Source organism: Endocarpon pusillum, assembly GCF_000464535.1.
Source record: "Endocarpon pusillum Z07020 unplaced genomic scaffold scaffold2714, whole genome shotgun sequence".
Classification (NCBI taxonomy): domain Eukaryota; kingdom Fungi; phylum Ascomycota; class Eurotiomycetes; order Verrucariales; family Verrucariaceae; genus Endocarpon; species Endocarpon pusillum.
The window spans coordinates 104,537-131,146 of NW_006916228.1; the positions used below are offsets into that span (position 1 = coordinate 104,537).

Below are 26,610 nucleotides of genomic sequence, written 5' to 3' on the forward strand. Positions count from 1 at the left end.
CTATTTTTGAGAAGTGTTGGCTGTTTTCTTGTCTTGTACTGCTCAAAAGGACAGTGTTGCAGCGTATTGCAGCAAAGGAATGCGGGCAAGGGCACTTTCACTGGTTTGGAAGAATTGCATGGCAGCTGCTAATCATCTAGGCAAGAAGCTGGTACCCATATTCCTTCCAGGTAAAAGCCCTCGCGCACAGGTGCAGCCCTCGAGTGGTACCAGCATTAGGGAGAAGACTGGCCATCTGCACACGTGACAGAGTGACACATGGAGTGTGGAAATACCATCTAACGGAGCATTTCGATATCCTGCTGCTCATGTTACTTGTCTTCGCGCCCGAGGCATTACACCTAGTTGTGAAGAAACTGGTGTCAGGATCATGGTGTCTGGGTGGCTTTCAAAGGGAAAACCAAATGCACATCTATCTGGTGGCTGAGAGATTGCAAACATATCAGCACTTATACAAGAGAGGATTCAGTATCAGAGCTTCAGGCTTGCTTGCCACGAGGTCTGAAGTCCAGCTGAAATGCTGTTGCATTATTTACCAGCAGGAGTCATGAAGGAGAGTGCAAATCACAGTTTTGGTTGGTAGTGGTAAGATTTCGATGTCACTCGTCTATACTTTCCCTCTCGTCTACGCATGCCTTGATATCAATCCAAGCTTGGCATCCACTTGCTTTAGTAGTACTAACTACTTAGCAGGAAGAGGCCCTCTTAAAATAATGCTAGGGGAGCCATCAAAGTGCGCTTAGATTAAGCCTTACCGTGATGTTACTTAGAGAGTACAAAGATATGCAGCTTAGTCGTCTATAATCTAATAAAATCTTACTATTTACAACGTATTTTACTAAAAATATGATTATAATATGGTCAAAATATGCTTCTTTTATTATACTAGTATGGTGGTCATTTGACGGAATGACTGTCATTTCTACTAATGGCACTTAGCGTAAATCTTTAGCTACCCCTTCTCCTGGTAAGTAGTACTAGAGCACAATTAAGTTAGAGTTTGAAGAGCAACTAAGTACTACCTCTTACAGATATCTGCTTGATCAAAGGCAGACAACTGAGAGTCTCCATGCATGATGCCGGATCTCATCACATCCTGTCAAGGTGGTTGCAAGTCACAAGTCTACCTTACTTAATTGGGTGATCGATCCAAGCAACCGCGGCGGTAGGTATTCTCGAGGCGGTTAGTCCAAGTTCAACACATGTGCACCTCATATCCCAGAACAGGAAAGAGCACATTTTACTCCATGTTTCCTTCCTTTTGCTGTCTCGGGCTAATAGTGCTCGACCTCATATCACATCATGATATGCTCTTCTGGGCATAGCCTCGTCTAGAGTGACAGCTAATAGAGCAGTTGGTAACCTCAGTCACCTCTCTTCAAGAGCCTCCACATATGTTTGGATTATACCCGGGACTGCACCTACATCAGTCCGATTCTTTAGATGATATCGGACCTTCTGATCAAATTTGGTGGAGCGAGCGAGGATCACAAATATAGATGGCGAGGTGCTTGAATAAAGTGAGAACATGTCAATTTTTACGTTTGCTAATTTGAGATATTCTGAGAGTGATCTCAATTAGGTTGACCAGATATAGAGAGAGACGTTTGATATGTATACCTGTTCTTATAAAAATGCAGCTGTTCAATCAATTGACAGACACGAGGTCTCCAATTCCTATACCTATATCTTTGATCTAAGTCTCTGGACGGAGAGCCCAAATCCTTCGCAACATCTTTGTAAGCATAAAATACTATTCCCAGGCTGCGAAATGTAGGGTGCATAAGCAAACGATCGTTTTCCGGTGCGCGGCTTACCCATACACCTTGCCAACTTTCCAGGCTTGATCTATCACACGCCTGCTCTCATGATCTGTATCGAGATAACAAGGTCGGCATCCATATTCTCTTTCACTACCCCTTTTCCCTTCTCTTTCCCGAGCATCTTTTGGGGGTGACCAGTTACACAAGCTAGTGCTTCGCCAACAGTGCAACCAGTGAATCTGCAGATTTTCTTCACGCACTCGATCATTAAGACTGCACTGCCGGCGATCCTGCCGTTTGACTTAAGCCTCAAAACTTTCTAGTTTTGACGATGCGATCTCAATTCGTCCATTCATATGTCCCGTCCGGATATTCTACCAATCTCCTCGCATCAGTCACTAGAATAGCTCTGTCCGGATAGACCTGGTAAGCGATCTTGACAGAAGATGAGCGCAGAAGAACGCCACCCACAATCAGTCCAAAGAATGGCCTGGTTGAAGCTGCGTCTCAGTCTGCTTTCATCACTTGAAACTTAACTCAAAGTTTGACTTGAGTTTGGGGTTGAAGACTCAAATTCCTGGATCACGATGACCAAATGGCCGCACTGCATTAGACATGTGAGTTACCATAGTGGCGTCGGCCTCGATTGCTTCCTGGCCCTCTGGCGTGGAGATCAGTCTGCCCAATCGAGAAGACTGTATTCCTTGATTTCAGCTCGGGGATGAGGAACATCATGTTGCTCAACTCAGGAGCCGCCGCGATCCTTTTGATGTTGAGCCCGATGTTGAGGTTCTCCACACCACAACAAGCCTCAAGAACACCGAAGGAGTTGGCTTTGAGAAGTACATCGAGATTCTGGATTCCACTTCTTTCAGAGGAAAGGAAGGATCCTTCAACATGTGCCGCAAAGCTCTCTGCACCCTCTTCCGCAATCTTGATATATCCTGAGGGTCCGAGGTATGGTAGAACAGCAGGATAAATATCGGGCCTCGAGCTCGTCACGGAAGGTAAGTACGAGGTCACCCCTGAGTGAATCAAGAGACGATTGTGGGATCTAAGGTTTTCCGCATATGTAGCTGGTCGCGCAAAGGAATCAAGTTGGTAGCCTCCATTTAGCTGGACATCGATAAATTCACGACAAAAGATCTTGCCTTTAAGATCGATGATCTCATCTAGCATGAGTTGCGATCGATAGCTAGAAGATTTTGGGGGATAGAATCTTGCCTCGTTCGCCGCCTGTCAGAAAATTTCTATGTAGAAGAGTATTATTGTTACGCATAAGTATACTCCGTACTGGTAGTAAATTTCGTGATATGTGAAGGCAATTTCATCGTGCTAGAAAAGTGATAAGGCAAGGGTTGATAGCTGAAACTTGTTTGATCGGATGGAAAGAAGTGTGCAAGACTGAGTTGTAAGTACCTACCTGGCGTGCATGACATGCATGACATGCTTGTAGTACTGTGATTTACTGCTTCAGTAAACATGTCAGTGAACAGAGGATCACAGTTACAGGAGCACCACCATCTGGTGCTCCAATCATTCAGGAAGCCTCGAGCATGCACAGACGGATCTCTTCTTCTGCAACCGTAGTTTCAGCCTTAGCAGTAGTCGCCATTATATATTCCAGTGTTAATACTCATGGATAACTCCCACTGCCAGGAGAAATACAAGGACGGAGTACTGATGGTAGATTGATCAGTGAAAAGCAGTAGAGATACGATGCAACATTATGATAGCGGGTTCATTAAGCAGTGCTTGAGGTCAGTAAGCTGGGATCGATGATGGCTGGGAGGCCACTGAAACAAGCGGCCTTCAGGGGCGAAACTAGGGTCAAGCACATGTCCGTCTCAATTGGGTAAACCGACGCTGCACCTAAAATGTACATCATTACTCGATGGTTATTCTCAGCCACTAATTTGAATGTACCCTTAGCACAGGTACTCCATGAACCATTCGCTATCAACTGCTTCCCCACACCCATCGAACCCAGTCCCTGCAAGCCCGCATCCTGCTCAGTTGGACAGTTTGTGAATATTTTTAACACAGAGAGAGTGGCGCTCTGGGCATGGCTTACAATCCCTGGTGGTCAGCAAACGAAGTTTCTGTCTTCTCTCATGCAGACCCAGCAATTTGAGACCTCGTTATCAAGCCTCGCTCACGAGACACCTAACGATCGCAGAAGCCTCAGATATCACACTTGAGCAATATTCCATCTATTCCTTCCTCCTGCCATCCTAGCAGCCATGGCAGGGGCGATCGACGAGAAGCATGCCGCCGCAGACACGATGGGCACCAAGACTCCTCCGGGGAACGACCCAGCCATTCTAGAGAACGATCCTGCACTCACAGGCAAGCCCTGGATGTACAAAACAACAAAGCTTGGCCCAATCAAGATCCCCTACTACGCGTCACCACCGTCTCAACTCGGCCTTGTTGCCTTTGTCTGCTTCTTGTGCCCTGGCATGTTTAATGCCGTCAACGGTCTGGGAGCTGCTGGACAAGTCGATCCTTACGATATCAACAATGCTAATATCGCTGTATATGCAACATTTTCGGTGGTTGGCTTTTTTGCTGGCAGCATCGCTAACCGCATTGGCCTCAAGCTGACGCTGGGGCTCGGTGGTTTTGGCTATTTCCTATATGTTGCCTCGATCCTCTCATACAACCACAATAAGAATGCGGGTTTCTTGATCTTTGCTGGAGCACTACTGGGTGTCTGTGCGGGCATGCTGTGGACTGCGCAGGGTGCTGTTATGATGAGCTACCCATCCGAGAAGAGCAAAGGAAAGTATATATCGTGGTTCTGGATGATCTTCAACCTTGGAGCTGTTATTGGCAGTCTGGTGAGCGCAACGTCTGAAGGTAAAGGCGAGGTCCTGACAATGATAGATCCCACTCGGTCTTAACTTGCACTCCGAAGCGGGGGCGGTTAGCGATGGAACATATATCGCTTTCATGGTCCTAATGGCTCTTGGCTTCTTCCTTGCATTCTCGCTGGTTGACTCGAAATTTGTGCGGCGAGCTGACGGGTCTCACGTCGTGGTCATGAAAAACCCTACCTGGAAATCTGAGATTCTCGGCCTCTTCGAGGTTCTGAAGACTGACTGGTATATCGTTTGCCTTTTCCCGATGTTCCTCGCCAGCAACTGGTTTTACACCTACCAATTCCAGGATGTCAACGCAGCATATTATAATATTCGAACTCGAGCTCTGAACAACACTCTCTACTGGCTTTCACAAATAATTGGAGCATATGTTCTAGGCTATGGGTTAGACATCAACGTTCGCCGCACATCCAGAGCCAAGGCTGGCTGGGCGTTCATGCTGGTCATCACAATGGTTGTCTGGGGCGGTGGATATGCCTTTCAGAGAAGATATACTCGTGAACAGGTATCAGCGGAGACTTACAGGGCCATGGACTTCAATGATTCTGGCTACATTGGCCCGATGTTCATGTACATGTTCTATGGACTTTACGATGCCATGTGGCAAACTTATGTTTACTGGTAAGTGTAACCACTGGAGGAGCTCTTGTACAAGCTGACTCGATCAGGTTGCTTGGATCTCTAACGAACAATGGCCGCAAATTGGCAAACTTCACGGGCTTCTACAAGGGTATCCAGTCTGCTGGGGCCGCCATAGCACCAGCCATTGACAATAGAAGAGTCCCCTATATGACAAATCTCGCTGCCGCTTGGGGCTTGCTGGCTGGTAGCTTGATTGTAGCTACACCCGTGATATTTATGAAAATTCAGGATACGACTTCTCTTGAAGAAGATCTGAAGTTCTCGGATGAGACATTTGCTGAGGTTGCTCCTACCGAGGCTAAGTTGGCTGTGCTTGGTGGGAAGAAATGACCGGGATCTGGAGGAATGTATGCGCTACGATTACAGAGGCCGGCCGAAATTGGATAGTTTGCTAAGTATAAAGCCCTTGCAGCTGGTTGAGATCTTTTCAATACCTACGAGCCCGCATGAATGGCGATCTGAAGCTCGTGCTAGCTAAGGGAATATAGTTTCTTTGATTCAAGGCCTGAAGACAATGTCCTGCCATTATTGCCATTCCTGTCCAGCCATTATTGCCATTCCTGTCCAGCCATTATTGCCATTCCTGTCCAGGTCATGCTATACAGCTTAGCTCGCTATCCTCTGCTCACCATCTCAATAAAATCCCTTCCACCAACTCCAGATATTCCCAGTATGTTGCTGAGACAGATACCAGAAGCACGATCCTCTTTATGGCTACTCTTCCCGCTTCACCCGCCTCACCCGCTTGCACAACTCGGAGGCCTTCTCAACCTGTTCCCCGACCTCATCGAGCTTCCGTTTCCTGTCTTCAAGCTGTGTGTCCGCCGTTTTCGAAATATGACTTTCGGCATGGCCAGTTGCAAGCTCCTGACGAATTTTACCTACCCTTTTCGCTGCACTCTGGAAATCTTTCTCTGCCTTTCCAAGATTCTGTATCTCATCCTGACGCTCGAGCCACGCTTCACCAGTTTTCCTCCCAAACTCAGTAAGCCGCTGTAAGCCAACCTCATCACCGTATCGCTTGATGATCTTGTCGACGGACCTCCGCATTCTACTTGTAAACGCTTGTCTAGACATCTCCGGGTCGGAGCCGGATTCGCCGATGGTGAGGAAGCAGTAAACCTCTCTCAGGACTTCATCGTACGCTTCAATCTGGAGAGAGTAAGTTGAGACATCACTACTCAAGAAGGAGATGCTTACCTTTCGCTCCTGAGATTTGGCGATGTCCGAATCGCTAACGCAATGAAGTACTGGGTGAGTCCAGGCCAATAAAGCGGTATCAGAAAAGGTGAACTGAGTCGAAGGCAGCTTTGAAGTGGGAACTGGTGGCTTGGGCATGCTGGGGAAGTATTTCAAGTTGAAGTTAACAGCTGATATTCAAGATGTGATCGGGGGAAGGAAGGATAATGGAAGTTGGCAAACGAGGGAGAAGTGAGATCTAAAGAAGAGCTCGACACATAGCTTCTCGATTGATATAGATCGCTTCGAGGAAACACCGCAGTGCAACTCATGGTGAATGAATGTCAGATGAACATTAATTCATTCTATCTATGAGATGCTCAGGCAGGCCACCAACCTCCAGCCTCCACCGGTGCTTGAATGCCCGTAGGCACGACCTATCTGGTGGCATCATTCCGTTTTGTCTTGCGCCCAATACCCTTTCCTCACTATGTAGTCTTCATTCTCTTCATGGCGTCTACAGCTTTCTCCGCGTGCTCCAAAGCCTGCTCCAAAGCTTTCTCCCTCCTCCGCTTGCGGACAGCAGGACCCATGACTGTACCGTATTTCTGGGCGCTTTTCAAGCTCCCATACAGACTCTCCGTAATAGCCAATGCCTCCGCAAGGTCCGCTTTCGCTTTCTTTGCCTTCTCGAATTCCTCACGCTCTTCTATCCATTCCTGGACTCGTGCCTTTGCTTTGGCCCCAAGTTCCTCCCACAAGCGACCAGCTTTCCCACGATAGATCTTTTTGTCACTGGAACTACGGGTCGTCTCAATCTCCGTCCGAGTGAGACTTTCTGTAGGCTCGAGTCTGCTCAACTCTCTGGTGAAAAGAAAGTCAACTAACACCCCTCGAATATGGATAACTCCTGCGAATCAGTCCTGTGCCTGGTTCCGATTGTAGCTTGAGCATTATCTCACCTTTTCTTTCTGTTCGCGCTCTTTAGCCGATGATGGCCTCGCAACAGATAACCAAGTTCCGGCCATGTGCTTCTTCACAGCTGACTGGGTTGTATCAACAGAACTGGAACTTGAATAATCGATCTGAGCGTTCTTGGCGGAAGCGGATGAAGTGCACTCCATGATCAGATTGTGACCAGTCGACGTGGTTGTATTATGCAGAAATTAATGAAGAGAAAGGCGTGGTTGGAGTTGACGATAGATCGGGTTAGGGTGAGCTTTTGTAACCAATGTTATCGCAAGTGTGCGAGAATGGGTTTTAGATATTCTGGTAAAAGCTTTTGTCCTTTGACGAGTGCTGATCAGATGCATAAAGAGGTATGAGTTTTAGGAGAGGACGCTCTCACCAGTGGCTCACATTGAGCTGAGTGAAGATGTATCAACCAGAACTCTTACACAGCTTTTGTGAAGTTGCATGGTATGCTTCCTTGGAATAACTCCAAGTGCCTGCAATCGCCGACTCATCAGCTCTCGCCCGCCTCAGATTCAAATCCACCGGTTCAAAATACTCCATCATTAGTGCATGGTCACTCCATGAAAAAGCACCTAGCATTGTTTGCCTATAGCCAACCATGATGTTATGCTTAAAGCTCTACCTAGGTCCCCCTCTCTCTTAACAGTTCTTTGTGTAGTTCCTTAAGTGCTGCTCCTCCTGCTCACCTTCTAGAAGATAGGTACGTAGCATAGAACCACAATCAGATTGCGCAACCGGACCAAATCCGGCCGCAATATTGCATAGAGAGCCGACCATTGTAGTCAGAAAGGTGCCAGGGCTATCTAAGGCGACTAGGGTCCCAAGAGCTGAAGTGATTGACTTTGATCATTCCTAAGGTTAGGTAGAATCCTGGTGAGTAACGTCGGTGGAAGAATGAATCCCAGATGTCCTCATTAGCTGGAATAATAGGGTAGCAGCATCGGACGCCTGGAAAGTTGGCGTTCTTCAAAGGCTGTAGAAGCGATGCAGGATGAGAGCGTCCCGGTTCATACAGTATTCGAGTTGATTCGGCATCTTCCCAAGGCTCGATAATGAGCGAGCATTTTCCTCGCATCAGCTTTCTCACATTGAGCTTTGAGTAATAGTTCTGGTGTGCTTGAGTTCATTAGACCCTCCTCAGACATGTTTACTTAAGGCACTGATAGCCACGACTGATCAAGTCCGAGAAGGGGATCAAATCTGAAATCCCAGATCACTCAGTTGAAAGACAACAATGACGCATAATCCATAATTCGAGGAAGAGGAATGAAATGGAGCACAGATCAAGGAATACCGGTTCACCCAAGTCTGTTAGGGTGAACACAGGGATACGTCTTCGACCAGGCATTAAAGCGTTATGGATGGATCGACAACTCAATGTTGATATGGTGCTGCTCTATTGATATTCGAGATCTATTGACTGGAAAGAGAGGACTCGCTGCTGTGCAGATAGAAAATTGTACGATCAACCCCCAAGACCGCCGCCCCAGCGCTAGATTGAACTAAAAGACTGCATTTCAAAAGTGCTACAAAAGCGTGGCAATAGATTTGAGCATTGCTGCTGGTCAATGACTTCAACCAAGTTCTACAGGATGAGTGAGATGGTTATTCTGTCTTTGGCGGCAATTATTTGCGAGTGTACTGGGCTTTACTCTTTATAAATTTGAGTGCGGAAGCATCAAGTGTTGTTATTGGAGGTCTCAACACGTGTTGATAAGTGGCAATTACAGATCACAGCTTTTGCGGTACTTTTGGAATGTATGGTAATGAGTTAGGCATCTATTCCATCCTCACTCCTTAGATAGTTTCTTACATGTCAACACAACTTTGCCTGTGAACGACATATACACACAGGGTGTCCAGAGAACATACAGAATACTCTCGGCCACGGCTCTACATCCACATAACAAGACCGCTGACAAATACAACGTCTTATGGTTGTTGTCAATGTCAGCCTCGTCCGAGCCAGGGCCATTGGCCTTTCACAATCAGGGTCATGCCTTGTATATAGCAGGAAACCAAACTGCGCAAGGAAATATCAATTACTACTAGTCAGTCATCCCAGGCTCCTCTGTTTCACTTGTCTAAAGGCAGCAGCAATGGTGAAGGGTCCCAACAGGGCAGGCCTGTCAACACCGGGTCCAATTACGCCTTCGGGCTGAGCCTGGACGGTGCGCCTCAGATTGCGGATGATCTCTTTGTAGGACGTGAAAGAGAGTTGGTGCAGATGCAAGAATTGCTTTCACCCGCAACGAGGACTCAGAACGTCGTGGCAGTATCCGGTTTGGGTGGGATGGGAAAAACACAACTCTGCATCCACTATGCGAAGCTGCACCGTGAAACGTATTCATCCATCTTCTGGCTTAGTGCCAAGGATGAAAGCACCTTGAAGGCAGGCATTGTCAATTTAGTGATGCGTGTCGCGGATGGCTCTTCGTCCCCGTGTGCAAGCCATCTTGGCAACCAAGACGAGGATGTTAAATGGTTCCTGTCGTGGTTGTCGAAGTCGGAGAATAGCAGATGGCTCTTGATATTCGACAACTATGACGATCCTGATGTGCCAGGAATGCGAAGCGCCACGGGCTACGACCTACGTCGATTCTTTCCACCCAGACAGCAGGGTTTTATCCTGATCACGACACGTGTCACTCGCTTGAACTTTGCTACTTAATTGAAATTGTGGAAGCTCGAGGAGCCCCGCGAGAGCCTAATGATCCTGGCAAATCGTTCAGGCCGAAAGACCGAGAGCGGTAAGTGGTCTTGAGCCCAGATGCTTCCTGTGGCAGCTGTTGCTAGCATATCCAATTATCTGTTTTAGATCAAGGCGCAAAGGACCTGGCTCTGAGATTGGATGGGCTGCCGCTTGCTCTGGCGACAGCTGGCTCGTACCTAAGTCAGACAACCGGCACATTTGGCGATTACTTACAGCTGTACGAACACAGACTTGAAGAACTCAAGCAGAATTCCGAAGGACTATTGGAATACGATGATCGGCGGCTCTGGACCACATGGCCCATATCACTAAAGCAGATCGAATCTCATGATCCTGAAGCTGTGAAGCTAATGCAATTGCTGGCCTACTTCGACAATCAGGATATCTGGTATGGCCTCCTCCGGCCAGGGGAAGACTGTGGGCTACCTTGGCTCTCTGATGTGGTCAGAAATGAGATAAGATTCAACCGAGCGATGGCAAAGCTGCATGACTATTCACTAATAGATGTCCGGCCCAGGAGCTACAGTATACATGCGTGTCTCCACGACCGGGCTTTAGACTTCCTAAACCGCGACCTGAATTCTGCTTTACATGGGGTGGCGTTGCACTGTGTCGGACAAAATGTTTTAGAATAGACTTCGCCAGGCAACTATATGGGAAACCGACGATTACTACAGCATGCCATAAGCCTTCAGAGTGGCCGCTTGAAAAGTATGATGGACAGCAATATGGTAAACATGCAGGATTTACATGATATAGCTTTCTTGTAGGATCAGTTAGATGAACCCAGAAAGGCAGAGCCGATGTATTTACGAGTATTAAAAGTGACAGAGCAAAATGAGTCAATGTGGAGTCAGGAAAATATATTGAGGTTGGAAACGCTTCGCAGATTGGGTGTCATGTACATCTTCCAAGGAAGATTGGCAGAAGCAGAGGAGTTGTTGCTGAATGCATCAGCAGGACGACAGAAGCTGCATGGTCGTGAACATATGATGACAATAAGACTGCTCGACAGCCTAGCTTTCCTCTACTTTGAACAAGGAAAGATGGCTGAAGCAGAGAAGACACTTTTGCAGGCACTAGCAGGATTTGAGCAGATATACGGTTCTGAACACGCTGAGACACTAGGTGCAGTGTATTACCTAGGCCGGTGCTACATGAATCAGGGAAAGATGGCAAGTGCAGAGTCAATGTTGCTGCAGGCGTTGACAGGATTAGAGAAGGTATGCGGTCTGGAGCATGAATCGACGCTGATCACAGTTTGGTCGCTAGCTGGACTCTACGCTCGTCAAGAAAAAATAGCAAAAGCACTAGAAATGTACCAAGGGGCACTCGAGGGACATGAAAAGCTATTTGGCCCAGAGCACACTCGGACATTGGAGGTAGTCTGCTATCTTGGTTGGACTTACTGGAAGCAAGGGAAGCTAGTTGAAGCCGAGCAGATGTATCTGAGGACACTGGCAGGATCCGAGAAGACGTTGGGCCCAGACCACGAACTCACAGTGGCCATAGCATCTGACCTAGAACGTCTCAAGAATCAGAGGAAAGATTGTGGTCCTGTTTCAAGCCTGTCCGAAAGCACGAACAGGACCTCAGCAAGCAATATCAATGACGGATAAGAGCACCACATGACCGCTGGAGTGCTCTACAGGGTACTGTGATGGGATCGACATCGGAAGCAATAGCAGCGAGGCGAAGTTCTCAACCTTCATGTGGCTCCGGTTTGGTTTGATGGTAGGCATGAGTGGTATTCACGTCGGGTGGAGAACACGACATTCGACAGACGGTGTGAGGTTTGCAGGGCTGAGGGAACTTCAGTGATGAGTCAGTGAGCACAATACAGCAAGCAGACGAGCTCGCCGATCCTGCCATCCGATATCCTACTCAGCGCGGTGGCGAGTCTTCACGCGAAGCATATGGGGCAAAGATTTGGCACAACAAGGGGAGCTGAAGATGAGGGCAAGATAATCAACACTACCGACTCCATCTATAGATACGAAGGAGCGGGATTGACTTACTGCTCAATGCGGCATACAGTCGGTCGCCAGGTTCTGCAGAAATACGAATCGTACGGCAAGTGCGATATGGATGATGTTCAACAATTAGATCATGGTGGTGAGAACCATCATTTCAATCTATTACGGACTGGTGGCATCAGGAACTCCATAACGAGAGACAGCGACGCCCGCAAGCGACAGTGGCCTTCTTTTCAGGATATGTGAATAGTATACCATCTCAATACATAGGCCCAATTTCTATTCAGTATACTTTTCAGAACCGCAGATGTATTCTAACAAATATAGAAGGTGAACTACTACGTAACACCTCTCCATTTTTCCCTCTTCCAAAGATCACCTCATGAAACCGTATAAATTTAACTAACTTAGCGACAGTGTATTCCCCCTACGAGGCTGCGAATTGAAATCCCACCCAAGCTCATCCGCGATCGCAGAATACGGGAGGTAGATAACTGCTAATCAATCTACTTACCAGAAGACAAAAACACGTAGCCTACTTAGTGCCCAACTTGCACCAGATCCACGCCCCTCCACGCCCCACCACGAACAAAAGAGGTGGGTATGGGGATAAGACTAACTAGCACAGAAACCCATGACACACAATCCAGCGGCGTATGATTGATTCAGTTAGACGGCGACCCGTGAGTTCCCTGTAGCAGCGCCTAGAGGTCTAGAAAGAGAGAAAAGTATCCAGAATAAGTAGTTATGGTACAAGACGCATGATTAGATGGATCTGAGGCACATCCATCCATCCATCCATCCCATCCATCACTCAAGAAAAAGAGACCTTTGATCTCATCATCCAGCCTCGTAAGTGAAGCCTACTATATCATATTCCCCAATTACTAGCAAAGTCTAGAAAATGTCTGCAATGACTGAAAGTAGCCTAACCTAAGAGAACAATTAAAAAGGCATATATAAATACCACAACCCGCATATCTAGAACAGCAACTTTTTCTTTACAGGCCTATGCCTCCGCCCCCGCTCCGATCTAAGCATCAACTCTCCTCCTCGTCTTCTTCCTAGCACTATGCCTTGCCGTAGCCGGACTTTTTGTCGTCACACTCCCATTTCCACTTCCATTTCCGTTTCCATTCCCACTTCCATCCTCACCACCCGCACCACCATCCTCTCCATCTCCATCACCACCCACAGACCCATCAATCCCCTGTAACTCCTGCTGCGCCTTGGTCAGCGTATTCCCGCTGGCCGTGCTATTCTTCCTCTTCGACAGCGTTATCGTAGTGCTCGTGCTAGGATTCGTGGCGGTGGCGTTGTCGTCATCTTCAATGGGAGCCCAATCCCAGCGCTCGGAGGCGGGGACTCGACGTTCACGTTCTCCACCTCGTGGACGGGAGGTGGATTTCGTGCTGGGAATCGCTGTGTCCTGAGAATCACTGGTTGCTTGCGTTGTTTGGTTTTGCGTGTGTGCTTCGGTCTGGTTTTGCGTGTGTGTTTCAGTCTGGTTTTGCGTGTGTGTTTCGGTCTGGTTTTTGTGTGTTTCGGTCTGGTCGGTTGTGAAGGGACTTCACTCTCCGTCGTGGTGGTGGCTGTGCCAACGAACTCTGGGTCTTGGGTATCGAGACGGGCGTTTACGTGCTCTGCTGCCGAGACGATGTTTTGTGTTTCTGTGCCCATGGGTGTTGCTGATGCGACAGAGTGGAGCGGGAGTTTGGTAGATGGTGCTGGAAGGCTTTCGGCAGAAATTGGAGCGGTGTCAGTCACGGCCAATGTCTCGGTGCCGGAGGTTGGCCTGGGCTCGGGTGATTTGGGGCCGTCAATCGTGGGAGGGTTTCCATGCTCAATCGGTGCGGATCGAGGTACCGGTAGACGCAATCCATCATCACCTTCTACCTTGGCAGTGGATGGCGTCGAGAGTTCAGAATCTGAAGCTTTCCATTGAATGGGAGCTGTAACATGCCTGGGCACGGATGGCTTGACTTCAACTGATGACTCGTCTCCATCACTTTCTTCTTCCGAGTACACAATATCGTCTTGAACATAGCCTCCGCTAGGACTCCTTGCAGCTAAGTTCGGAAACAGTACTATTGGGGCAGAAGGCTTGGGTCGAGCGGCAGAGGGAGGCTTAGGTGGTGCGATGGTCGGTCCGGCAACGGGTCCAGATGCAGCTCCAGTAGATCGTGGCGCGACTATCTCATCGGATGGTCTGCTGGCACGTGGCCTCCCACGGGTTCCTTTCTCAGCCATTGTGCCAGCAGAGCCGAGTCCATGTTTCTTCTCATGATCCTCGATATCTTGCACTGGAACTCCATATCTCTCAAGCGCTAGCTCGAGACTGCCAATGGTGCCCTTAGGTATACCATGGTTCTTGACGATATGGCACTGTAGACCATGGACAGTCTTCCAATCGATCCTCATGCAGCCATCATGGTTGCATCTTAGGTACATCTCCTTCTTGCCCGCTACGGTTGGTGCTTCTTTCGTTCCTCCAGGACCGAAATACGTCCAGATACCACGATCGAGTTCATCGGTACGTTCACAATGATGATGACGATTTGCAAAGGCTTCGGATTGAGAGTATGGATGGGTGGTGGATGCCTTCCGCTTTCCCCCGAGGGTTGGAGTTGAAGCTGGTGGACTGCTAATCGGCGGGTGAGATGGTGAATGGTCCGTACCCGCTTCAAGTGCAAGAGCCTGAGCTTTGGCTGACGATTGATGTCCGCGTTTTGTTTTAGAGGCCGGCTGAATGGGTGTCCTTATGGTCTGGGGAGGAGGTTGATTGACAGATGGAAAGCCTGAAGGCGGGGCATTGATAGATGTAAAAGTTGAGGTAGCTGGAGGAGGGCGAACGTCATAGTGTGATGGACCTGGTGGTGGAGGTGGAGGGGGTGGTGGCGGTGGCGCAGGCGCCGGGGCTTGATGGCGAGGTGACTGAGCGTGAGAAAGTGGTGTAGTTGGTTTAGGAGATGGACCATGTCTAGGAGGTGGGGCAGGAGGATTAAATGGAGGCCGACCGCCATTTGGCAACGGAGATGATTGTAAATGGTTATGCTGTGGTGGGTGGGATTGATTCTGGGGTGGATAGGTCTCGCCGGGCCCATACGTATAAGGTCCAGCGATGGGGGGAGGATGCCAACTGTAATAGTACGGGTACTGGGCTTTTGGCTGCTGATCTTGCTGGGGAGATTGCAAAGGCTGCATTGCGTTAGGTCTCGAGGGCGAGTTCAGCGCCTGAACTGGTGCAGGATTTGGTTGATGCTTCTTCGCTGGTGGAGACATAGACTCTGATACCGTGCTGGCACGACGGGTTTCCGTGACCTCATCGTCCACTGGACGACCTCGTTTGAGGTTCTTGAGCTTGCGTCGAAGTTCATCCTCTTCGTCATCGTGCGCCTTTTCCTTTTGCCGATACTCCGCGTCTTCCATTTCTCGTCGTTTACGAATTCGCTCCTCTTTTGCTCTACGAGATTGAGTACGACGAGCGTCTTCTTCGTCCCGTTGCCTTTTGACCCTTGCATCCTCTGCCGCCAATCTCTTCCGGATTCTTTCATCCTTCCGCTCACGTTTAGCAATTAGCTTGTTCCTTCTGGTGACTAATACATCATCAACAGCATCCAACTCGGCAAGGCGTTGCTTGATTGCACTTAGACTCTCCGGCTGAAGAGGGGGGTTGGTATCAGGAGTGGAGGCTGATCTGTGGTTCGGCCCAGCTGGGGATTGTCGTACAGTGTTGAAAGAATTCTCTACATCTGATGGTGATGCAGAAACGTCACTACCCGAGTCTTCTTCATTGGGGCCGATCACAGTTGATGCAAAGGGCTTTTCACTCGGCTGTTGCAAGTTGACGCTATCCATATCCGGCTTCTCTGCCTTATTCATGGAAGATGTCGTCTTGTGCTGATTCCTCTTCTGCCGTGTCCACATAGTCAGCAAAGGCTATAAAATCGATTTCAATGGCGTAGATATAACTGCAACGCGAAGAAACTTCTTCTGGGAAGATTTACGGGATGTTTGCGGAGATTATATTGTGCCATTGTCTATACAATGCAGGGTGTCGACACCCGGCCGGCACGTGATGAGAGCGTGAAAAATGTCCGAAAAGGGATTTTTCGCGGCTTGAGAAATAGGGAACACAAGATTGTGGATTGCACGAAGCACTTTGGTGGTGGTAGTGGTGGTGGTGGCGACAGTGGAAAAGAAGGGTATGGAAGACTGGATTCAAAATTGATTGACCCGACCGCCAGTGGGGGCGCCTTGGCCACCCGCAATTGCATTAAAGAGCAGTACTATGAGGGCCAGACAATGGCGCAGATGCCTATCCAAGCTGAAAGTGGAGCAGAACACAAGGATAATCTCATCTAAGGAGAGTAAAGATGAAGATATGAACAGTTTTACATACCGGCTTTGCGCGACGTTCAAAACTTCTGGGTGATAGCGGCCGCAACTGCTAGAATGCAGGGGCCTTCGCTAAACAACCCAATCCAATCAACGAGCGTCACCAGAACGCGCAAGGTCCAGCAAGCAGTGCGAAGATACACAGGCTGTTCCGAACAGGAGAAGCTATACAGCGACAGAATATGGGATGAGGTTTGGGTAGTCTCCTGCTCATGTAATGTGTTATCAGTGGGCGATGGCGGACCGGTGGACATGGATGAAAAGATTTGAAAGGCAAGAGGCGAAGACGAACAGTCTTTGTGGCACATGAGAAATGCCCAACCAACTAGGTTAATTCATCTCAGCCAACCCGGTCAACCGAAGGTTCAGCATATGACTAAAGTACGAGCATCAGCACGGCCTACACGGCCCAAGATTAAGGTATCAGATAGCCCTCCTCCTACTGGGTGCAGCGCGATGGGCAGTTTATTGAGCTACGTACTCGATTATCCGGATAGCCAGTCTTATTAGTCCTAGTTGATTAGTAGTATACCCAGCCACGCCTTTAAGACTGCCTGTCTTCGGCCATAGCGGCCGCCTTAAATCGACCATCGCCGACCGCCTATAGGCTGTATGCCTGCGTTATCCAACAGGGGCCACAAATTACCCCAACGCTCGCAATCTGCATCACTGCCCGGAATACACTTCAGTCTATTCCGCTATCTGTCATTGGCTGCATATCAACCTTAATGAAAATTTTCTTCGCAGGATGCCAATTGGGGCACAATGACGACAACCAAACGAACTAAGCAAAAAGCAAACCAATGGTGGACAACGGGAGAGGAGATTCTATTCGAACACACACCTAGCAGCGGCTATGGTAATTACATGCGGGATCTTGCACAAGCACTACACTGCGCTTCCTTCGCCCATTTCCCATTTCCCATTTGATTTGCTGAACCTTGCTCATCTCACCTCTCACAAAAGGGAGTATTGTAAAGCAAGATGACAAGTCCGGAAGGTGTGACATGGAGAGAGGAACGCTTGCAGGTCAATGCCACCAAGAGTGTCAAAACAGGCAAAAGAGAAACCCAGCAAATTTTTTAACACCGGTGCTCAAGGCTTCTTCTCCCCTTCACCACTTTGCTGCTCACCAGCATTTGGTGGAGTCTCGCCACCTGGTGGTGATTGCGAAGACTCCTCCGCCCGCGCTCTGTGCATCTTGTCAAATAGAGTAAGAGCGGTGGTCTGTAGCTCATCGATCTTGGCCTTCAGCTCTTCTGCCGTTGCGCCTCCCTCTCCAGTCTGGTTCTTGGCCACGTATTCCCGCAGACTGGCAATCTTTTCCTTAATGGCATCCGCCTCAGCCTTGTCCAGCTTACCCTCAAATTCCTTGAGTGCTTTCTCGGTATCGTTCAGGACGGTGTCAGCACGGTTGGCAGCTTCAATCGCAGCCTTACGCTCCTTGTCTTGAGCACCATACTTCTCAGCGTCGTCAACCATGTTCTGAATCTCAGAGTCTGAAAGACCGGAGCCAGATGCGATGGTGATTGACTGATCTTTGTTAGTAGACTTGTCCTTGGCATGCACGTGAACTATCGAATCAGCATCAATGTCGAACGTAACCTCGATCTGGGGCACGCCACGATGTGCGGGAGGGATGCCGACCAGCTGGAAATTACCAAGAAGTTTGTTGTCGCGAACCAGCTCTCGCTCGCCCTGGTACACCTTGATCTCGACCGCGGTTTGGAAGTCTGCAGCAGTGGAGAAGGTCTGCGATTTCTTCGTTGGGATAGTGGTGTTCCGGTTGATCAGGCGTGTGAAGACACCGCCTAGTGTCTCAATACCAAGCGACAATGGTGTCACATCGAGCAACAGAACATCCATAACCTCACCAGCAAGAACAGCACCTTGGATAGCAGCACCCATGGCAACTGCCTCATCAGGATTGACAGACTTCGCCGGGTCCCGACCAAATATGCTCTTAACAGACTCGGTTACTTTCGGCATCCGTGTCATTCCACCAACGAGTATAACTTCTTGGATATCCTTAGCCTGTAGGTTCGCATCCTTCAATGCCTTTCGGACGGGATCGATGGTCTTTGCTATCAGTGGGTCAATAAGACCTTCAAGCTGAGCTCGGGAGAGTTTCTGATTAATGTGCTTCGGTCCGGAGGCATCGGCAGTAATGAAAGGTAGGTTGATATCAGTTTGTAGAGATGACGACAGCTCGATCTTGGCCTTCTCAGCTGCCTCACGGATCCGCTGAATAGCCATTCGGTCGTTTGACAGATCAATGCCAGAGTCTTTCTTGAATTGTTGTACAAGGTGGCGGACGAGTGTGATGTCGAAGTCTTCTCCTCCAAGATGTGTATCGCCGTTGGTTGACTTAACCTCGAAAACACCCTTTTGAATCTCGAGAATCGAAATGTCAAAGGTACCTCCTCCAAGATCGTAGACCGCAATGACTCGATCGTCCTCTTTTTCCAAGCCATAGGCAAGAGCTGCGGCTGTGGGCTCGTTGACGACTCGGAGAACGTTGAGCCCGGCAATTTGGCCTGCGTCCTTCGTTGCTTGACGTTGCATGTCATTGAAGTAGGCGGGCACAGTGACCACACCATTTTTGATTGGTTTACTCAGATATGCTTCGGCGGTTTCCTTCATCTTCTGCAGCACGAAGCCACCAACTTGTGATGGTGAGTACTTCTGTCCTCGAGCCTCAACCCAGGCATCACCGTTGGTGTGTTGCACAATCTTGTACGGCACTTCCCTGATATCGCGTTGGACTTCTGGATCTGAGAATTTGCGGCCGATGAGACGCTTGGTGGCAAATAGTGTGTTCTCCGGATTAACGACAGCTTGTCGCTTGGCAGATATACCGACGAGTCGTTCGCCATCCTGGGCGAATGCGACAACGGATGGTGTTGTTCGCGCGCCTGATTGTCCGGTCAGTCGTGAAAAAAAGTGGACAATAATAAGACATATCACCAACCTTCTGAATTTTCTATTATCCTTGGTTGCTTTCCTTCCATCACAGCTACAGCTGAATTGGTTGTGCCTAAAAGCAGCAGTTGTTAGCGCTTCTAGTGCATTCAAGTAGGAGCCCAGGTCCCAGAAGCATATCGCTTACCCAGATCTATACCGATGACCTGCCCCTTAACCTTCTCCTCCCCACCTGCTGCACCTGTTGTAGCATACCGAGAGAGTAATGATGAGGTAGGCTTCTGGAATTTGGACAATCTCGAGATGGGAGAGCTTCGCGGAAGCTGTAGGGGGTTAGCCACGAATAGGACATCTCAAAGAAGCACGCCAAATGGTCAGACCTACAGCTCGCGAGAACTTAGAAGCCAACATTTTCAGCGTATGTTCACAACCGTATTGAGAGATTAGGAGCGGTGAGTGAGAGAGACGGATGGTGGTTAGAATGAATGGATGATACGCGCAGAGAGAATTGTCGATGATGATCTTGCCGCATCGTAAGAGTAGAAGGTTTTTTTCCGGTCGCCGCCTCTCAATGGGGCTAGTAAGCCCAGCCAATTACATAACTAGCGCATTTCACAGTTGCCCGCCTACAGAAAAGCATCAACTGCTAGTTAACTAGTAGTAGTAGTTAATACTTAAGTTAGTGCCAGTACGTCAGTAGCTAAGCAGTGGTCGCGAGGGCATTGCAGATGAAGAGTATCGGTGCAACACTATTCCCCCCCCCCACTAACTTACTGCCATTGATCACAGAGGTCCCTTTCTCACATCCATGGAGCATTGACATTCTAGGCGTCTGAATAACGTGTTGCGAGCAGTCAAGCAGCTTTTCATACTGGTCTACAGCAGCAATCACACCCGAAACCCCGCCTCAAAGCATGGCGATCTCCCCTCAATAGTAAGCCCTCCAATCCTCACCTTCTGTTAAGTATTGCTGATGCAGGCAGTTTCAACTCCACTCAGTCGCTCATCCGAACAACTAAGACGAAATTCTATCCTCTCGATATCCGTGTTCCGTATGCAGTCCCCATCCCCTAAGCCCCTCGTACGTCTGACAGACAGCGTGATATAGACATCCTCAGCTCAGGCATTTCATCAGTACGGTCGATCAAGATTGGATTTACTTCGCCAGTAGCTACGATATCTATGCTCTCCATCTGCCTTCACAGCGCAAATACATACTTGTTACGCTTCCCTTTTTACCTAGGTGTCTTGTTGCAGGCCTGGGATGGATCTGCCTTGGTGGCGAGCAGAATGGAGACTGTGCCTTCATTCGACTAGACAAAGAGCAAGCTGAGACACGCTCGCAAGGACATCCTGTCTCCCCACCTGATTCGCCACGGAGGACGACTAGGAAGATCTTGCCAGGTCTAGGACAGAATGACACAGGTTCAAGTTCCTATCCGGAGCTTTTTCTGCAAGAGCTCGGAAGCAAGATCGTCAACTCAATCACACTTCACGAGCTGTCCAATCATGGGAAGTCGACCTGGGATGAACCTGTGGCACTGCTGAGGTGAGCTACGTATGGCCCGCATGAGGACCCCTCCACGCTGACGTTGATCAGCAACAACGACAGAACTGTCAAGATCTATTCTTTGTTACAGCAACAACTCATAGCCGATTTGCAGCTTCCCTTTCCAGTGAACTATGCTCTGATATCGCCAGACTCGGAAATCCTGGTGGCAGTGGGAGATTCAAATCAAGCCTATTTCTATCGAAGAAAACTGGTCAATGCAAAGACGCCGTCTCAAGATCGTTTCCCCGAGTATGAATGGGAAGTGCTGGCCAAGCCGAAGTTGGCTCAAGGGGAGCGTATCAACGATGACTACAGCTTCTCCGTCACGTTTTCACCTTCCGGAGACTTGTGTGCTATCTCTGCTCAAGGTGGCATGATTTCAGTCTTCGATATGGGCACTATCTGCAAACTCGCAGACAGTGATGTCGAATCCTACTCGAGTGCTATGATTTGCTCGTTTGTATCTTCTCGGTCTGGTATTTGTGGCTGCGTCCGGTCTATGGCCTTCTCTCCAGCTCCATGGGATCTTTTGGTGTGGGCTGAAGACCATGGCCGGGTAGGCATCGCTGACGTCCGACAAGCCTTTTGTCGCCGGCAGATTATTACATTGGAAACACATGCTCCGGATCTGGAGAGAATTATTCTTGAAGATGCGACCGATCCATATGTCAAAGGTCTTGATTTCCGCGGTCGCCTGATCCGTCAGTACCAGGAGAACTTTCAACCAGAGGGTGCTAGAACTAATGACGAGTCTCTGCTTGGCGCTCCAGAAGACTGGTCTGAGGGAGCTGTTTTACAAAGACACGGGTCACGACGTATGGGACTAGCTGATCTTGACGCTCGCGAGCAGTCAGTGCTCGATACCTTAGAGGTGACAATGGAGGAGGTTGACGACGCCATTGAAAGCGTACAGAGCCCGTACAGTGTCAATTACAGAGCGTCTCCCCATCTGCGAACATTACTTGAAAATGAAGAACGAAGCCCCTCACGAGCTCAATTAGAATCTCTGATTGATGTGTTTCGGGAACGAAATCTGCAGCGCGTCCGTGGTGGGGACCGCCAGTACCAGCCACGGCGTCGCAACTCTGTTGTTTTGTCTCAAGGAACAGGCTCTGGCACAAGTGGTACATCGAGGCTAGCGCCTGGCTCTATATCTAGATCACGGCTCACTGCTTCGCCAGCACGGATGGCGAACGCCGATGTAGATGCTGACCGTTCGACGCTGCCTTCTGCCATGTCAACGGACGACCTCAACCCCACAGCTAGCGGATCTGATTCCCAACCAGTGCCTGATAGCATCCCTCCATCTGACCCATGGCATGTCATCCAGTCGGCACTTGGTCCCCCTACTCGAACCACTTCCCAGCCAACAGTTTCAAATCCTCGACTTACGCCACCAGCTTCTCATAATGATGCTAGCGATGTGACGGAGAATGATGCAGGTAGTCGTCTACCTCCACCAGATTCTCAGCCTAGTGCTCATATCTCGGCACACACATCCACTCTCCCCACCACTTTCAATCCGACTCACTCACAGACAAGGTCCCGTTTCCAGGCCAATCCAAATCTCCTTCGACGCGCAGCCCCCTTGTCAGAACTGGAAACAGAACGTCAACTCCGTCGCATAGCCTCAACGACTGTCGACCTTGAGTCACGGGAAGGGCATGTTAGGCCGAGGGCACTTGAAGACGACGAACGACACCTTCGAATACTAGAGGCTCGAATTCTAGCCCGTCAGCGCCTGGCAGCACGGGAGCTAGAACAGTCGGCTTCTCCACCTCCTGCAGTCTCTAGGACAGCTGGCACGCAAAGGTCAGAGTTGACGGGCCGGGCGACGTCTGCAGAACTGACTTTCGCACGTCAGAGGATTATGCAAAGTGCTCGCAACACATTGGATGGGAACGGCAATTGGATGGCTAGTGCAGCATTGGAACGGATCCTGGGTCGGTCTAGCATTGATGATGCCAACGGGGTAGGCGGAGGTGCTGCTGAAAGAGAAATAGGGGTCGGAACTGCTGGGATAGGCTGGAGCAGCGACGGCCGAAACCTGTGAGTCCCCTCTTCCTCTTTTGATCAATTGAAGTTTACTGACTTATACGTTATTGCAGATATGTTGGAACCGAAGAGGGCATCTTTGAGTATAGTATTAATCTAATGGATCGACAAACCTTCCCAGCATTGGACCTCAGGTAATGAGTCTGTTATTCGAGTATGGCACGATATGGGCACAAGGAAACTCGTTTTAGCGCTGGGCCCATATGTCTAGTTGAGTATAGGGATTGATGCAAGCGTTTGCCTCAAGTGTGTATGATATCTGGATCAAATACGAATAGCATGCCTTCCAATTAGGTAACATTCCCTCTAAATGTCAGACAGGAAAACAGCTCAGACTCGTGGTAGTAATCAACATTCAGGCCTAGGACAGCTGCCTGAGGCGGCAACGTAACCAGATCAGTCTGTTCGATTTAATTGAGAAACGGGGAGTGGTAAGACCATGACAAGAATGCACAGAACGGCTCCCAGGGTTCTTACTTACTTACTTCTCAAAGTGAGATTTGCCTCTTGAATTTCAAAGATGAAAGCAGCAAACATATCCTTGGGGAAGAGCCAACTTAATGCTGACACTGTAACGCAAACCGCGCATACAACTAAATAGTTCATCTTGTAGGGTGGGTAGGCCCCTAACTTGGGTAGACAACGGGTTCTAACGCCCAGTGGTGAGTTGGGCATTTTATTCTTGCGTCACAAGCTAGGCTTCGTCACTGCCCGCAACAAAAGTTCGAGGATCACCTCGTGCAACAACTTTGGTCGCGAGGCGTTGCCTTGAACGTGCTGGATACTCGATGACAACCAGACGATGAGAGCAGGCTTTGTTCCGAGCCGCAGTTGCTTTCGCGCTTCAGCATTAACCCTCCGCACCTTTGCTTACAGACAACAATCGTTTTCCCACTGGATACGAAGATACAGCCTCCGGAACCGCTGGCGAGGACAGCGAACGGGCCGCCCTCTGCTTCTGGCTGCGACTCTTAGTCCAGCAGCATTCATCAGGCTTAATGAAGGAGACCATAAAGATGGCAAAAGTGGCGAAGAGCAGATGCTCGAGGCTTCCAGGGAGGAGATTGAGAAGAAGATACCAGATGACTTGCATGGCATGAAAAGGATCTTTAGGAGCATATGGGTGTTCCTCGATCTATACGTCTACGAGCCAATTGCAACTAGCCTGCGATTCCTGCACCTTGTTGTCATATTCGTTCCTGTCATCTTCACAGTTCCTGCCGTATGGGTAGGAAAGAGGCAGAGGGGAAGAGATAACGAGAGGAGTGGTACACTGTGGTGGTATGGTTTTCTTGTAGAAGCAATGGAGCGGGCTGGACCCGCGTTCATCAAGGTCTGCCAACTGGTCTTGCTTCGCTCGTTTCATGGACTGACGTGCATGCATAGCTTGGACAATGGGCAGCGTCTCGAACAGACATTTTCCCGAACGAAATGTGTAGTGTCATGTCCTCTTTACATTCGAATGCGCCAGCTCATTCCCTTGGCACTACCAAGCGAACTATTGTAAGAGCTTTTGGCGGCCGGCCTTTTGAGGAGATCTTTGAGGAGTTCCAGGAGAAACCTCTAGGCGTGGGAGCCATTGCACAAGTTTACAAGGCAAGATTGAAACCAGATCTCGCGCCCCCTGGAGACGAAGCCATCTCCGGGGAAAGACCGCGGAGTCTTCGACAGAAAGTACGCAAAAGCGTTGACGCCCTGGTCAAAAGTTCCCCTCAGAGAATTCCCTCTTCGTACGTTGCCATCAAAGTGCTACATCCCAATGTTGAGCGAATTGTCCGTCGGGATCTTCGCATAATGGGTGTCTTCGCAGCCATAATCAACGCTCTTCCCACTATGCAATGGCTCTCACTTCCAGATGAAGTTGCCCAGTTTGGAGAAATGATGCGCCTCCAATTAGATTTGCGCATTGAGGCTGCAAACCTCGCCATATTCCGGAAGCATTTTCAAGACCGCACGACGGCCTGGTTCCCCTATCCTTATACAGAATTTACAACGCGTCAGGTACTCGTTGAAGAGTTCGCACAAGGCATTCCCCTAGCTACCTTTCTCCAATCAGGTGGTGGTGTCTTTCAAAAAGAGATTGCTGACGAAGGCCTTGACGCCTTCTTGCATATGCTTTTGATTGATAACTTTGTTCATGCCGACCTACACCCTGGGAACATGATGGTCCGCTTCTACAAGCCGTCGAAGCCGGATTTACCGCTCAGGAAGAAGCACAATCCTGCATCACCTCCGGATGCACCTACGATCGACGAGGTTGAGTCTGTGCTCTCTCGCTTACGGCCCTACACCCACAACAAGTCCGAATGGACAACTGCACTTTCGGAAATCGACAAGGATGGCTATCGTCCGCAGCTGATCTTCATCGATACTGGCCTGGTCACAGAGCTCAATACAACAAATCGTCAGAATTTTCTCGACCTTTTTCGGGCTGTTGCAGAGTTCGATGGCTACAGAGCTGGGCAACTTATGATTGAAAGATGTCGACAACCTGAGGCGGTAGTGGACGGTGAAGTGTTTGCATTGAAGATGCAGCATTTAGTCCTTGCCGTCAAAGGCAGAACTTTTGCATTGGGCAATATCAAGATTGGAGACGTGCTATCTGAGGTACTAGCGATGGTGAGAGCACATCATGTTCGCATGGAAGGTGATTTCGTCAACGTGGTCATTTCCATTCTCCTACTTGAAGGGATTGGCAGGAGTCTGGAACCAGATCTAGACTTGTTCAAGAGCGCACTTCCCATACTGAGGCAGCTCGGTGGCAGCAACCCCAGCAGCGTAATCAAGAGCATCAAGGAACGAGACTTCTCGCTGTTAAAGATCTGGGTGGGACTGGAGGCAAGAAGGTTCTTCCAAGCAAGCGCCGAGAGTGTGGAGAGATGTGTCAAGTACGACCTTCTGAGCCCGAATATATGAACAGACGAACGACCAGGCCAATGCTCTAGAGACGATACTACTCACTAGAGGTTGGTGCTTGCTTAAACACTGTCCGAGTAGGAGTATTTAGATGGCAAGCGGTTGAAAAATAGATATATTTAATTTTGGTACAGTAATTCAAATATGTTGCATTAAAGCGGTGCTCTCGTGAACTGGCGGATGAGATCTCTTTGTTTTATACAGAGGACATGTCAGAATTCGTTGCCTTCCTGATAGACTTATGGCTACACCAGTGAAGAGCCATGGGTTTTGATAGATGCCCAGTGCACTCGCAGTGTTTATACTTGTGTTTTTGAGGCCGATGTAAGCGCGCTAGTCGATCTGACATGAGGATGAAAATGTTCGGAGAAAACCGAACTGCTGTACCAATTTGGTTCAGATCTCTTCCACCTAACTAACTTACAGCCAGCAACATGACTGCAAGCGCGCTTCCCACTCGTATTCCCCAGTCACCCACTCGTACCGTGTAACTAATAACATTTGTCACACCAACGTGTAGGACATTCAGCTCCTGTTGCCCCGTGTGCTTGGACCTCGGCTTTTCTATTCTTGGCAGCGCCCCTCCAGCATGTTGCAAGGAATTCGAAGCACTTGCTATGTGAGCCGTGCGAGC

General features: G+C 49.2%; 9 protein-coding genes across 9 annotated transcripts; 5 read left to right on the forward strand and 4 right to left on the reverse strand.

Annotated features, from left to right (window-relative positions):
• Window positions 1-2,372: 2,372 nt before the first annotated feature.
• On the reverse strand, window positions 2,373-2,942 carry EPUS_06056 (uncharacterized protein; the record flags this gene model as incomplete). Its single annotated transcript, XM_007803745.1, has 1 exon — window positions 2,373-2,942. The coding sequence occupies one exon, from the start codon at window positions 2,940-2,942 to the stop codon at window positions 2,373-2,375; it is 570 nt and encodes a 189-aa protein (XP_007801936.1).
• A 1,064-nt stretch (window positions 2,943-4,006) lies between these two features.
• EPUS_06057 (uncharacterized protein) lies at window positions 4,007-5,620 on the forward strand (the record flags this gene model as incomplete). Its single annotated transcript, XM_007803746.1, has 3 exons — window positions 4,007-4,606; window positions 4,653-5,269; window positions 5,317-5,620. The coding sequence occupies 3 exons, from the start codon at window positions 4,007-4,009 to the stop codon at window positions 5,618-5,620; spliced, it is 1,521 nt and encodes a 506-aa protein (XP_007801937.1).
• A 384-nt stretch (window positions 5,621-6,004) lies between these two features.
• On the reverse strand, window positions 6,005-7,593 carry EPUS_06058 (uncharacterized protein; the record flags this gene model as incomplete). The annotated part of the gene is made up of 4 exons (XM_007803747.1): window positions 6,005-6,442; window positions 6,491-6,629; window positions 6,959-7,314; window positions 7,432-7,593. The coding sequence occupies 4 exons, from the start codon at window positions 7,591-7,593 to the stop codon at window positions 6,005-6,007; spliced, it is 1,095 nt and encodes a 364-aa protein (XP_007801938.1).
• Window positions 7,594-9,391: 1,798 nt separating this feature from the next.
• On the forward strand, window positions 9,392-10,115 carry EPUS_06059 (uncharacterized protein; the record flags this gene model as incomplete). The annotated part of the gene is made up of 2 exons (XM_007803748.1): window positions 9,392-9,495; window positions 9,542-10,115. The coding sequence occupies 2 exons, from the start codon at window positions 9,392-9,394 to the stop codon at window positions 10,113-10,115; spliced, it is 678 nt and encodes a 225-aa protein (XP_007801939.1).
• A 1,088-nt stretch (window positions 10,116-11,203) lies between these two features.
• EPUS_06060 (uncharacterized protein) lies at window positions 11,204-11,776 on the forward strand (the record flags this gene model as incomplete). Its single annotated transcript, XM_007803749.1, has 1 exon — window positions 11,204-11,776. One exon carries the CDS (start codon window positions 11,204-11,206, stop codon window positions 11,774-11,776), a length of 573 nt encoding a protein of 190 aa, XP_007801940.1.
• A 1,390-nt stretch (window positions 11,777-13,166) lies between these two features.
• EPUS_06061 (uncharacterized protein) lies at window positions 13,167-16,060 on the reverse strand (the record flags this gene model as incomplete). Its single annotated transcript, XM_007803750.1, has 2 exons — window positions 13,167-13,682; window positions 13,736-16,060. The coding sequence occupies 2 exons, from the start codon at window positions 16,058-16,060 to the stop codon at window positions 13,167-13,169; spliced, it is 2,841 nt and encodes a 946-aa protein (XP_007801941.1).
• A 120-nt stretch (window positions 16,061-16,180) lies between these two features.
• On the forward strand, window positions 16,181-16,498 carry EPUS_06062 (uncharacterized protein; the record flags this gene model as incomplete). The annotated part of the gene is made up of 1 exon (XM_007803751.1): window positions 16,181-16,498. The coding sequence occupies one exon, from the start codon at window positions 16,181-16,183 to the stop codon at window positions 16,496-16,498; it is 318 nt and encodes a 105-aa protein (XP_007801942.1).
• Window positions 16,499-17,626: 1,128 nt separating this feature from the next.
• On the reverse strand, window positions 17,627-19,864 carry EPUS_06063 (Heat shock protein; the record flags this gene model as incomplete). Its single annotated transcript, XM_007803752.1, has 4 exons — window positions 17,627-19,446; window positions 19,503-19,568; window positions 19,641-19,776; window positions 19,838-19,864. 4 exons carry the CDS (start codon window positions 19,862-19,864, stop codon window positions 17,627-17,629), a joined length of 2,049 nt encoding a protein of 682 aa, XP_007801943.1.
• Window positions 19,865-20,367: 503 nt separating this feature from the next.
• Window positions 20,368-25,976, forward strand: EPUS_06064 (uncharacterized protein; the record flags this gene model as incomplete). Its single annotated transcript, XM_007803753.1, has 7 exons — window positions 20,368-20,387; window positions 20,437-20,505; window positions 20,562-21,002; window positions 21,054-23,054; window positions 23,114-23,194; window positions 23,973-24,393; window positions 24,447-25,976. 7 exons carry the CDS (start codon window positions 20,368-20,370, stop codon window positions 25,974-25,976), a joined length of 4,563 nt encoding a protein of 1,520 aa, XP_007801944.1.
• Between the last annotated feature and the right edge of the window lie 634 nt (window positions 25,977-26,610).